Source organism: Chlorocebus sabaeus, chromosome 22 (genome assembly GCF_047675955.1).
Source record: "Chlorocebus sabaeus isolate Y175 chromosome 22, mChlSab1.0.hap1, whole genome shotgun sequence".
NCBI lineage: Eukaryota > Metazoa > Chordata > Mammalia > Primates > Cercopithecidae > Chlorocebus > Chlorocebus sabaeus.
In genome coordinates, this window is record NC_132925.1 from 65,465,287 (window position 1) to 65,478,173 (window position 12,887).

The 12,887-nt window shown below is 36.8% G+C and overlaps 1 protein-coding gene across 3 annotated transcripts in view; it reads left to right on the top strand.

Moving 5' to 3' along the window:
• CNTN3 (contactin 3) overlaps positions 1-12,887 on the top strand; it is a 336,826-nt gene that overhangs the window by 287,492 nt on the left and 36,447 nt on the right. For all 3 annotated transcript variants that reach the window (XM_007985007.3, XM_007985008.3, XM_073009925.1), the window contains 4 exons: positions 9,446-9,563; positions 10,440-10,598; positions 10,698-10,847; positions 12,290-12,360. In XM_007985007.3, the coding sequence (XP_007983198.1) occupies positions 9,446-9,563; positions 10,440-10,598; positions 10,698-10,847; positions 12,290-12,360 (498 nt within the window). The remainder of the gene's footprint in view (positions 1-9,445; positions 9,564-10,439; positions 10,599-10,697; positions 10,848-12,289; positions 12,361-12,887) is intronic.

Sequence of the window (12,887 nt, forward strand, 5' to 3'; positions counted from 1 at the left end):
AACAGGATGGCTAAAGGGGCCTGGAGTTGGCTATTTTCCTCCCCTCCTAGACTCTTAGAAAACCCCAGCAGCTTAGGCTGTAGCTGCCGAGGGCAGAGCATTTTAAGAACAGAATGTTCTAGCATATCTCAGAATGGTCTCTTTTCTCCCCGCAACTACCAGAAACATGAGGGGACTTTTTTTTTTCCAATATTCTCTGTGAGGACCCAGTAGAACTCTCTGAGGTAAGATTAACACAAGTGTGCAGCACCCCCTATGATTGACTCTTCCTAGAGTTTTAACTCACGGAATTGTCCACACTGAACCTCCAGCAATTACTCAATTGTAGTTCATGTTTTCCTCCCCTGGCACTGGTTCTTGGGGATGTTTCTACTCCAAGTTGTGATTGTCTGTATCCACCTGTCTGTCTGATTAAGGGGAAGCCATTTGCCCCATGACCTCACTTTTCTGCCAGATCTAATAATTAATTGTTGATTTTTCAGTTTGTTCAGCTTTTTATTTGTTGTTAGGAAAGAGTGGCATAATCTAAGCTCCTTATATGCCCATCAGAAACCAAAAGTCAGGGTAGCTCGCCCATTTTTTTTTAATTGGGTTACTTGTCTCCCTCTTACTGAGGTGGAACTGTTCATGCTCGCTTAGATGGTATGCTGGAATTTCAGAAAGAAAATCATTCTACTTTGCAAGGCATGACATTTAATTATAACATTTAATTGATCTGAACATGATTAAGAAAGTGAATAATAAATGGTTCATTTGGGGTTATTTAAAATTTTAAACTCAGAGACTCAGCAATTTTAGGTGGATTGGGTTTTCTAAATTAGTTTTACAGAAAATACTCTGATTTTATAAACCTTTTTTTCTTATCCTAACTTTAAAATTTTAGATCATGCTCTTTACCAGGAAAATAGTCTATTGATAGTCATAGTTGATATCAAACCTAGTCTTTCCTTCTTTATCTTTTTCAATATGACTTTGAGATGAAAAATTCACACTTCTGAAGTATCAAGAGAATTGCCAGACTACATTGGCCTGTGATTGTAATAAAAATAGTGTGATCTCTTTGGGAGCAACTCTCCTGGGAGAGGATATAAATTTATTCTCTCTGAGCCATTGGGAGTTCTTTCTCTGGTTTACACATAGGCGACTGACATAAATTGAAGGGTGTCTAGTCCAGAGTTTTGCTTTAAATAAATAAATAACCTATCTTGGATTCTTGCCACAGTCAGCTCAAAGGAGCCTGCATGGATGAATCTTGGTGAATAAATACCCTAAACTCACGTCCTCTCTCCCTCAGATCTTGTAAGAGGATCCCAATAAACTGACAGAGTATAAGGGAACCTTTCCCTTTGGTCCATATAGGTCAGCCGCCCAAGGCAGAGGCAGTATGGCCGGTGCAGAATGGATCTGGAAGGCTGTGGCAGATTGTGTTTTCCAAAGATGGCTGCAGCAACATGTCTTACCCAACATGCTCTTATTACAGCACGACTTTGACACTGCTCCCTATGAAGTAGTAAAATCTATGCCTCTCCTCCTGAAACTTAGTATACTTTTGTGAATGTCTTGACCAATAAAAAACAATAGGAGTGATACAGTATGATTCCTGAAGCTAGTTTCTAAAAATGCATACACTTCTACCTTGTTCTACTAGCACAATTACTCTTGGTATCCAGCCACTATAGTATTAAGGACCCCACATGACTGTGGACAGATCCTTCTCAAGAGGAACCAAGGTCCCAGCCCACTGGTCCTGCTGAACTCCCAACAGCCAGTGCCAACTTGCTGGCCAAGTAAACAAGCTTGCCAGTCTCTAATCAAGCCACCCCACCTAGTGAGGTGTCCAATGGAGATGAGTCCTCAATGATGCCTGTTCAATGTACACATTACTGAACAGAATAAATGATCATTTTTTAATCCACTAAGGTTTGGGGTAATTTGTTATATAGCAATAGTAATTGAAACTCAAGTAAATGTAAGGCGTTTGGCATAACATGATCAAGTTTCTATGAAACAATGGCTCTTTATTCCTTTATATCAGTGGGCTTCTTTTCTCTTACGTAACATTCATGTCATTCTACAAGAGGCAGATCTACTCTCTATACTTGCAATATAAAGGTAAGACAAAAATAATGAGATTTGATCCACAAGTTAAACTGTTATTCAGAGTAAGCTCTTTTGACTTGAAATATTTTAATTCAATGCAAGAATTGTCACATCAATCAAGAGTAATCCTAGAATGACTGAGGTTGATTAGCAGTAAATTTGTGTGTGTATAGCAATTTATCACCGTGTTGAATTACATCAATGACTATTGTTTTTAAAATTATGATGAGCACACCAAGACAATGTCATGTCAAGGAAATGAGCCTTGTGCTTGGCACATAATACCTGTTTCACAAATAGTAGTTTTCTTACCCATCTTTCAAGGTGAAAATTTGTATAAGAGTATTACTTTCAGCTTGTGAGTTCAGCAGTATACAGTATACCTAGCTATTAGAGTTACGAGAAATCAGAGCAATTATCTGAAGCCTTTTATACCTTCCAAGAAGAGTAAAGATGAGGAATGTAATATCCCAAGAGTTTTAATAATTGTTTTTACCCTAACTGCTCATTAGAATCACCTAGAGAGTCTCCTCTTTCTAGTCCATTTTAATTTTTAATTGTTCTGAATGTGACCTAGGTGTTTCTGGTATTTTCTTAAAAAGATTTCCCAGGTGAATTTACAGTACAGCCAGCACTGAGAACTAATGGGTTTCGCAAACTGGATAGCACAGTGTTTTTCAAAACACAGACTCTGTACTCAACAGGTGGCATTAACTAACACGACATAGAATGAGAGAGTTATTCTATTTTCAATTTTATTTCAATCATTTAGATTAAATCAAGGAGAATGGCCAAGGCGGGCAGATCACTTGAGGTCAGGAGTTCAAGACCAGTCTAGCCAATATGGTGAATCCTCGTCTCTACTAAAAATACAAAAATTAGCTGGGCATGGTGGCACATGCCTGTCATCCCAACTACTCAGGAAGCTGAGGTGGGAGGATCATATGAACCCAGGAGACAGAGGTTGCAGAGTGCTAGGATCGTGCCACTGCACCCCAGCCTGGGTGACAGAGTGAAACTTCATCTCAAAAATAAATAAATGGTTAAATATGGTATTAGGCCTATCATTAGCCATTTTCTAATGCTTGCTAATCTTTAATTAACAGAGCAAAAGTCTCTGGCTCAGGGACTTTGACAGTGTCCAGCTTAGTGAGCATTTAAATTATTTTGGAGAGTGTCTATTTATATAACTTTCTACTCATTGTATTGATTTTGCTAGGTAACTATTATTTTGGTGAGCAGATTTCCATTTAGGATAAGAATATACATTTTATATGTCAATTCCCATATTAAGTTGAAGAAAGTTAATCAGTTTAAGAAAAAATTAAGTAATAATAGAACATTTGGTACTAGGATATGGCAAAAACAATTGTGAAGACGTGACTCTAATGATTTAAATGTAGAAAACACTGGGTTAAGCTTGCTGGGACAGCAGACTAGGCAACCTGAGATCACCAATTCCTACTCCATCAAAATCAACACACCCCACTGCCCAGAAAAAAAAAAAAATTCCCAAGTTGTTTAATATGAACTTGATGTTGAAATTAAAAAGCTGATACCTTTGAGGCACCGCGGGCACTTGACACAACCTAAAATATGCATGAAGTGCCTTCAACCAAGTTTTTGTGATCTTTGATGTGTCACTCTTTTGAAACACTTATGATGGAACAAGCTGGGATTCAAAATCCTGTAATGGAGCAATTATTCCAGTTTATTGGTTCCCAAGAAAGTTGAGCAAATTTTGATATTAACTGATTGCATCTTATCTGTCTTAAATATCACCTGTTCAGACAACCATGTGACAGTTGAAATTGTTAATCAGTCAGAAAAATTAAAACTGTTTACAATGTTAGGGCCTGTTTTCATGTTTCGGTGGCTGCCAATTCTTTCTGCTTTTTGGATGAGTGGCGTCCATTAGTAACGAAGGTGAACTTGATGTAGCCGTTTGTCATTGGTGGGGGCAAGGTTTCATTTTTGTGGTCAAAAATGCAGAGGTGGGCCACGTCACCACCTATTCCTTCAGGGATTCTTACAGAGGAAAACACCAAACAGGTTCCAGAAGAAACTTACAGGTTCGACTGTTTTCAAGGCACCTGGAGATGATTTACATGTAATGTCAGGGTTTGGAAGGCAACCCAGTGAAGGGGTGAATGGTTAATATTGGAAGCGCTGCAGTAACAGGCTGTGTAAAGTGATAAAAAAAAAAAAAAAAAAAAAAAGAGGTCAGTTCCAAATAGCCATCAAAATGTATTTTTTTTTCTTAAACTGGAAAATTATGCTTCTTGGCAGTCCAGCGGCAGCATTTACATTGAGAGTGCTTTCTAGGGAATTCGTTTTTTACTTATAATTTATTATACTGAAAGTTCATACAACATTTGTAATGTTCAAGAGGTTCCCCTAATTCCAAAGTTTATTTTAAACCTTGATTTTAGCAGGTGGTAGATATCACAATGTATTTTCAGCCTACCTGTAATTAGTGATGATCTTTCTGCTTATTTATTTTTATCTGGTATGGGTTATCAAATCAGGTAGTGTTTGTTTTTTTTTTTCTTTAGTGCAGAGTGGTTTTTAAATTACATCAAAAATTCCATTAGTGTCATCATCTAAGAAAATACAGGGGAAAAGTTAATCAGATCCTCTCCTATTTCATTTGATACACAGTAGATTTTCCCTTAGCATTTATTTCAACGATGCTTTGGCATACAAATCCATTTACTGTTAATACCTGTAACATATTATGGAAATATGATTTTTTTCTAAGAGAAACCTGTGTGATTAGATGGACAAATAATTGAGTAATAAAGTAATTCTAGCTAAGTTTTGTAGATATTGTAAAAATACAAGAAAGAAAAAATATTACTGTCATTAAGATGTAAATATGAACTTGAAGTCAGCTACAGTGAACTTTTTATTTTCTGGGGACAGAATAACAATTTGTAGATTAACTCTACCCCTGCCATCCCTATCCCCTGCCCACCCCATTTAGCTCTCCTTCTTGAGTTACTCAAATAAACCATGTTCTTACCTACCTTAGGTCTTTGCACATGCCTGAGTATCCTAGTGTAGTTTATTTTTTTACCCACTTTCCTGGACAACTTCTGCTCATATGTTAAATCTTAGCTCAATGAGCAGTTCACTGAAGCCCCAAAAAGTTCTAGATTCCCCGAATGTACTTTGAGTTTGCATTACATTGTAATTTTACATTGATTTGTGTAGTCATTTCATTAATGCCTGTCTTCCAACTCTATGCCCTATGAACATAAGGTCTGTTTTTTTTTTTTCTTGCCTTCAGCATTGTATTCCCAGCAACTAAAGTAGAATAGTTGCTTTATAAACAGTTTTTGAATGAATGATCTTATTTTTAATAGATGATGCTTTGGAAAAGAAACTCAATTTGTATGACTTAGAGGATCATATCCTGCTTCTTACACCCAAATGTAAAATACTGGAATAGACCTCTCTCACTTCCAAAATCTCCTTTCCTGAGTAAATTGTGGACAGCATCATAGAAAAAAAGATGTGCTTTCTGGAAAAAAAGAATTACACTAGTGGGCTTTGAGGGGAAGTTTTAAGCAAAATAGAGATATGAGGAGAAGAAGATAAAGCTATGAATTTGCACCTTCTCAATTATAGTCCTTTCTGCTTGAGGAGGTGGGGGAAAATGAAGTTTTGGAAAATAATGCAAACAAAGACAAACTAATTTAACAGATAAGCTATTTTTTCTTCAAAGTATTATTAATGTTTCTAAGAATTTATCCAAATATGGTTAGTGTTGCGTTATTTGAATTACTTTATACTCTAAAGAATGGCAAATATGTTTCTTATTATTTCTAAATATTAGATGCAAGTTTATTTATAAATATGGTAAATAATCCATCGAGTACTATTTCATCCCATTTCAACTAATTTTACCGAGTTTATTTTTGGACATTTCTCTCTCATACCCTTTATCACATTTAATTAATAACTAACTATATTTTCTAACAATGACAAATTGATGGGGAAAAGAATTAGTTTGATACAAGTGAAACTTCCTTTTGGAGTTTCTTTTACCTTTTTTCTTTTCTTAAATGCCTTAGAATACTCAATTGCATCTTGATAAGAAATGATAAGATATGCTAATAACATTTTCATTAAATGACTATTATTAAATGTTTAATTCCCATGAAAGAAGTTGGAATTTAGAATTACAGTAATGTTACTTGACTTCTACCATCTATGACACTATTGAAAGCTGAGCATTTAGGAGTACAGTTGTGCATAATCATAACTGCATTTTGGTAAGCATTGTATTCTACCAAGAAATGCACAAGTCATAAGAGGATAGCCCAATTAATTTTCACAAAATGAGCACACTCAAGTGACCAGCACTGAAAACAAGAAACAGAAGATGACCCACATCCTAGATGTCCTCATGGTGCTTCATCCCAAAACTACCATACCTCCAAAGGTAGCCACAATCCAGCCTTCTCCTATGATCAGTCATGATCACATACTCCTTTCCATCTGGTTTATATCCTCATGCTTTTGAAACTCAGCCATGTTGATCTATGTAGTTGCAGTTCATTCATTGTCATGGCCTAATAGTATTTTGTTAAATGATTATTCCACTACTTATTTGTCCACTTTACTGTGATCGGGTAGTTTCTATTTTTAGCTATTATGGATAATAGCTGTAAACATTCTTATAAATGTCTTTTGGTAGACAGATGCATGCCATTCTGTACGGTATATACTTAGGAATGGAATTGATGAGTCATAAATTATATGTATATCCTGCCTCCGTAGATGCTTCTAAACAATTGTCCAGAGTAATTGTACCAATTTACACTCCTTTCAGCAGTAAGAGTTCCAGTTCTACATCTTCAGCAGAACTTGAAAATGTCTGTCTCTTTCATTTTGCCATCGTCTAGTCATGGTATATGCCATGTGACTTTAACCTTTGTGAATTATACTTTCTAAATTTGTAAACATAACTTGTTTCACATGTTTATACCACCTTTTTACCCTGACTTGAGTTTACATCCTAGAGAGCAAGGGCCATGTGTTAGACACTTCTCTGTCCTTGAATAAATCTAACATAGCAAGCAAGGCATGCACTTTTGTTAAGATAAATCTTGTCTCTGTGTAGTGCTCCCTTAAAAGATCATAGAGTGGGAGAGAGAGAGCATTAGAAGAGGAATAATACAAATGTGTTTTATTGATAGAGACAAAAAATAATAAGAGAATCTCTCTTATACTCTGTCAAATTTTATTCTCCATTTATGTATTCATACACTCAAGTCCATGTTGGGGCTGAAAAAAATGGTTTCCATTTCAACTCGTTTTAGTTAATTGCTTCCTTTTTCTACTGTGCAATGTAAAAGGATAATTAAAAATTATATTTCTCCTGACTACATTTCTTTAGGAAGATGGCTTCATTTTTTATGATGCAGATATTTCTCTCTCTTCACCTGTCAGTGCCAAGAGTGAACAGAAGTCAGAAGTCCACCACCAAACTTTTCCTTACTCCTTCTAGAAACAAAGCCAGCCATTGTGCCTAAAAGGTGTATCCAGATATGTGAGGACATAAAGTCCCGACACAATTCTCTTTTACCCAGATGCCTTCAAAATAAGCAAATAAAGGTTGGCAAGAATAGAAAGCTTACCCCAATGCCTTAGATGGCATTTACTACTAACAGTTCTTCACTGAAAATAAGAGATTTCTATAGAAATGATAATCAACCTCCTGTGAGTATATGGAGCTCGTAAAACCTGAAGAGTTTCTAAAGGTCAGCAAGCATTAAAGGTTTTTGTCCTGGGGATACATTTCTAAATAACCCTAGGAGAAGGAGAGGGAGAGAGGGAAAGAAAAAAGTTTTAACTTGATGAAAGTAAAACATGCAAGCTTAACAGTTTCTGGATTATCATTTAATTACAACCGTCAATCATTTCCCATCTGTCTTCTTCCAGTCCTCACAAATTTCATCTAAAACTACACAATACAACTAACAGAGAATATGTAACCCATTAAGGATCCTAAAGATGGGAAGCAATATTTAAGAAATTATAGAAGATTTTAGGAAATTCCCTAAAAATAGGATAATAGAATTCATCTTGCTATATATACGACAAAAACTCAAGACTAAAACTTTTCTTTTAATTAATAAGATAAATGCTACTTATTGCTTCTTTCTCTTTACCAGACATGAACTGATGATCATTTTCCAAGGGCTTTGGTTTTGAAATCATTTAATTACAAGTCATATTTTTACTAATGTGTGAAACTGACTTGCAGTTAGTCATTTTATTAACACAATTTTACATTCTCTTAAAATGAGGTCCATTTAACATTGAACTTTTAGAAATATATTTGCCCTGTTAATTAGCTCTTGGGGAATGCCAGCAAATGTCTTTAACGACAGCTGTTATTATTTTTTATTTTTTTGGATGGGGAGACAGAGTCTTGCTCTGTCACCCAGGCTGGAGTGCAGTGATGTGATCTCGATCTCAGCTCACTGCAACCTCCACCTCCCAAGTTCAAGCGATTCTCATGCCTCAGCCTCCTGAATAGCTGGGATTACAGGGGTGCACCACCACACCCAGCTAATTTTTGTATTTTTAGTAGAGATGAGGTTTCACCATATTGGCTGGGCTGATGTTGAACTCCTGACCTCAAATGACCTACCCGCCTTAGCCTTCCAAAATGCAGGTATTACAAATTTGAACCACCATGCCCCACTAGCTGTTATTTTTAAGGTTTAAAATGTTTTAATTTCTTCTTCTTGAGGGGTTCATGCTTTCATGCTGACTGTCCCTAACTTCTGCAGCCAAGGAATTAAACAGCTTTAGGCTTTTTAAGCTCCAATGTGTTCAGAAAAGTGTTTCAACTGTGGTAATCCCCTTGTCGTGCTGCATTTATCTCCCACTAGATACCCACATGCGTTCCTCTTCTTCTCAGGCAGATAATTGCAAAGGGTTTGAAACCAGAGAAGAGAGTTGAGCTGGTGCTGAGCAGTGGATATAAAAAGAAGTGTCACCCTGGTGGAAGTAAATAGACTCTGAGACTGTAATCTTTGCCCTTATTTATTTTCGAAACCATAAAGCCCAGGAGGAAGGTTCTTGTTTATTTGGCTACAGAAATCTTTGACTGCAGTCATGTATGGTTTTTAACTTGTTTTTATTTCCATACATTCCATTACAGCAATCTGCTCTCTTATACCACCTTGGTTTGCTCCCTAAATACAGTTTTCATTGCGATTTGTTGTTTTTGGCCATAGACTTCAAAATTCTTTGTGTGTGTTTTTTTTGTTGTTGTTGTTTGTTTTTTAAATAATGGTGTATTCATTACCTGTTTTCCCAACAGAGTTCATCTGGTGATTTAATGATCAGAAACATTCAACTGAAACACAGTGGGAAATACGTTTGTATGGTGCAAACAGGGGTGGACAGTGTTTCATCTGCTGCTGACCTCATAGTAAGAGGTAAACATTTATGCCTCCTTGAGTTTGTAACTTCACATCTTAACAGCATTCCTTACTGGAGGAAAAACCGTGATGAGATAGTATGTGAGCATACAAGTTATAATATTGATTTCATCGTCCCCACATAGACCACAGAATATGACAATAGGGGTGAGTGCTAATTCAAAGAAATAAAAATCTCAACTCTGCCCTTCAAATAGCTCTCACTGTAATTGGCATTCCACAGCTGCTGCCAAGCTGATATGTTTTTGAGCATGTCATTAATTCAGTGATTGTATTTAATTTGAGAGAGAATATTGTGCAGTGTGTTTTCTTCCAAAATAATCAGGATTTGGGAATAATTGTATGTAGGACAATTTTCTAAAAATAGAAAAAAAGTATCAGGATTATTCAAAATGACTGGGAAAATTTGCCAACCTGAGCTGCTGTCCAGGATACTGATTCGCTACTGGGCTGACAAATAACCAGAGTACATCATGAAATAAATCACATCTAGGTATCAGATTGGGAACTACAGAGATACACCAGTGGATTAAAGGGAAAGGCATCACACCAGGAGTAAAGGACATTGAATTTGGAAAGGTACAGGAATCCTGCTGAACAGAAGCTTTTAAAAGTGAATATCATCTGCAATCAGAGAGTATTATGGTTTGGGAATTACTGCCTCACATCCAAATTTAAGATCTAACAACAGAAATGGGGGGTAGAGGGAAGTAGTTGTTCTATTATCAGGTAAATGGCCTTTGCCCTAAGTGTTTTTGAAATTGGGAAAAGTCAGAGACATTGAAGTGGTCATGTGACATTCTCTTCTCTTTGACAGGAGAGGATGACATTTATGTAATTGCTACCCAGTGTTTCCATTTGTACCTTCCTTAGGTTCACCTGGACCACCAGAAAATGTGAAAGTAGATGAAATTACAGATACAACAGCCCAACTCTCTTGGAAAGAAGGTAAAGACAACCATAGCCCAGTTATATCCTATTCCATCCAGGCTCGGACACCTTTCTCCGTGGGTTGGCAAACCGTCACAACAGGTAAAGGCGGAGAGGCAGAAGTCATCTGCACACATACAAATGGATTTCAAGTCAATGCTATAGCATGAAGACTCTTACCTCTCAAATATTCCTTTGTAGTGCCTGAGGTCATCGATGGGAAAACACACACAGCCACTGTAGTTGAGTTAAACCCATGGGTGGAATATGAATTTCGGGTTGTAGCCAGTAACAAAATTGGAGGTGGAGAACCCAGTTTGCCCTCAGAAAAAGTAAGAACTGAAGAGGCAGGTTAGTGTTTTTGTTTTCTGAATAATGGGTTAATAGATTTCTGTGTACTTCCATTTCCCTTGGCTCTGAACTCCAGGCCAGCAGGGGGTCGGCCTCAATAATCCATTGCTGCAATTATCTGACCTTTCTAATGGCAAAACTGGCCATATGGCATTTGTCAAAAGAAACACGTGTAAGTGATTCTGATGTAGTGTGACATTTCCAAGAGTTCAGTCCATTGTAAACGATCATTAGTGCATGTTGAGTGAATATGTTTTTGTCACTTAAGGTTATAATTACTATCGACATAGTTACCCTGTTAACAAGGGAAGTGCTGTTTTCATTTATAACAAGCATTGACAAATTGGTAGGATAATGACATTTGTGAGTTCTGCTCCTAGCAAATCTCATTTTGCCACCAAGCTCAGTGAAGGAGCTTAAACAATTGATGAATAGGTATATTTTGTCACTTCAAGTGTTGAATTAAGAAAGAATCATTGATAAGAATTTCCATGTGAGACAACTATTCACATAGACCATAAGACTGCTTTTATTATTCTAAAAATATCCCAGCATTAAAACTCAAACTAGAAAGTGTACATAGCATCACATTATAGGGACAACTGAGACCTAAAGACTTGCCTTTTCAGAATCTGTAATATTACTTAATATTAACTAAAATGAAGTTTGAAATAGAGCTGGTAGATCACTTTAGGAACTCAGCTAAGACGGAAGTCATCAAATATGTTTCAATAATTTTCATGATGCTATTTTACTCAGAACAATGCACATAATGTTTATGCTAGGAAATATGAGAAATAGAGGAACTATGCTTGCCCTGGTGTTCTGGTCATTTGTTCACACAACACATATTTTAGGGAGCATCCTCTGTGTGCTCAGCACTTTCCAGATACTGCAAGTACAGCTGTGACCATACCAAAGACCCACTTTCATGGAACGTATATTCTAGTTTTGTCCTGGGGTTCACTAAGGCTAAAGTTCTCAGTGTGAGAATCTGATGCCCCTGTGAAGTTTATAAATAATACCTCAAAACAAGATTCAAGAGTTTGAGTTTGGGCCATCCTTACATATAGCCAATGTTGTTCTCAGAATTATATTCTACTTGAAATAGTCACAAGCTAAACATTCATGCTGGATTGATTTCCCATCATCTCTGGTGAATCACTTTTTCTTGTTTTATTAACTCTCATACTAGCAAAATATCTTCCAACTTGGTCATGTTTTTTTGAGAGATTTTGAATTTTTTTATGATTTCATGTAAATATGTTGTTTGATGATCTCATAAAAATATATAAATGTATATATGTACATAAATATCCATATATATGAATAATGTGCCAATGATTGAATTATTTTAAATATTTTTAAAAATTGCATTGTCTTTTAGATAAATATTGCTTAATGCAAGTACCATTTCATCTCTGTTTCTCTGACCTGTACAGTTCCAGAAGTGCCTCCTTCTGAAGTCAATGGAGGAGGCGGAAGCCGGTCTGAACTTGTGATAACCTGGGATGTAAGTGTTTGGGCAGCATCTTCACTATCAGGGTGTTGCTGTTCCCATGATCATTATGGCTTCCCAGGTGGTGGTGCTGGGGGTGTGGTTGGTGGATGCTGCTTCTGCTGGTGGTAATATAGGTGGTGGTGGTGGGGTTAGTGGTAGTGGGGCTGGTGGTGGTGGTTGTAGCCATAATAGCTAATATTTTTTATGCTTTCTCTGAGCCACCCGCTATTCCCAGCATTTAGCATATATTTTCCTCATGTCTTCCATGTATCAGTCTACAAATGAAAATACACAGGCTCGGAGATAAGAAATAATTTGCCCAGGGTCACCTGGTTGGTAGACATAGGGACGAGTTATGTTGTGGCTGTTGCCCCTCAAGCTCCCCCTTTGACTTTCCAAACAGCCGTGCAGCCCCCACTGGTGAAGGCACCTATTCCAACAGGTGCTTGAGTTTGTTTCTTTCCTGGCCATTCTCTCAGCCCTTGGTTTACATCATCAGTAGGAAAAAGGTTAATTAACAGGTTTTAAGTCAAAAAGTA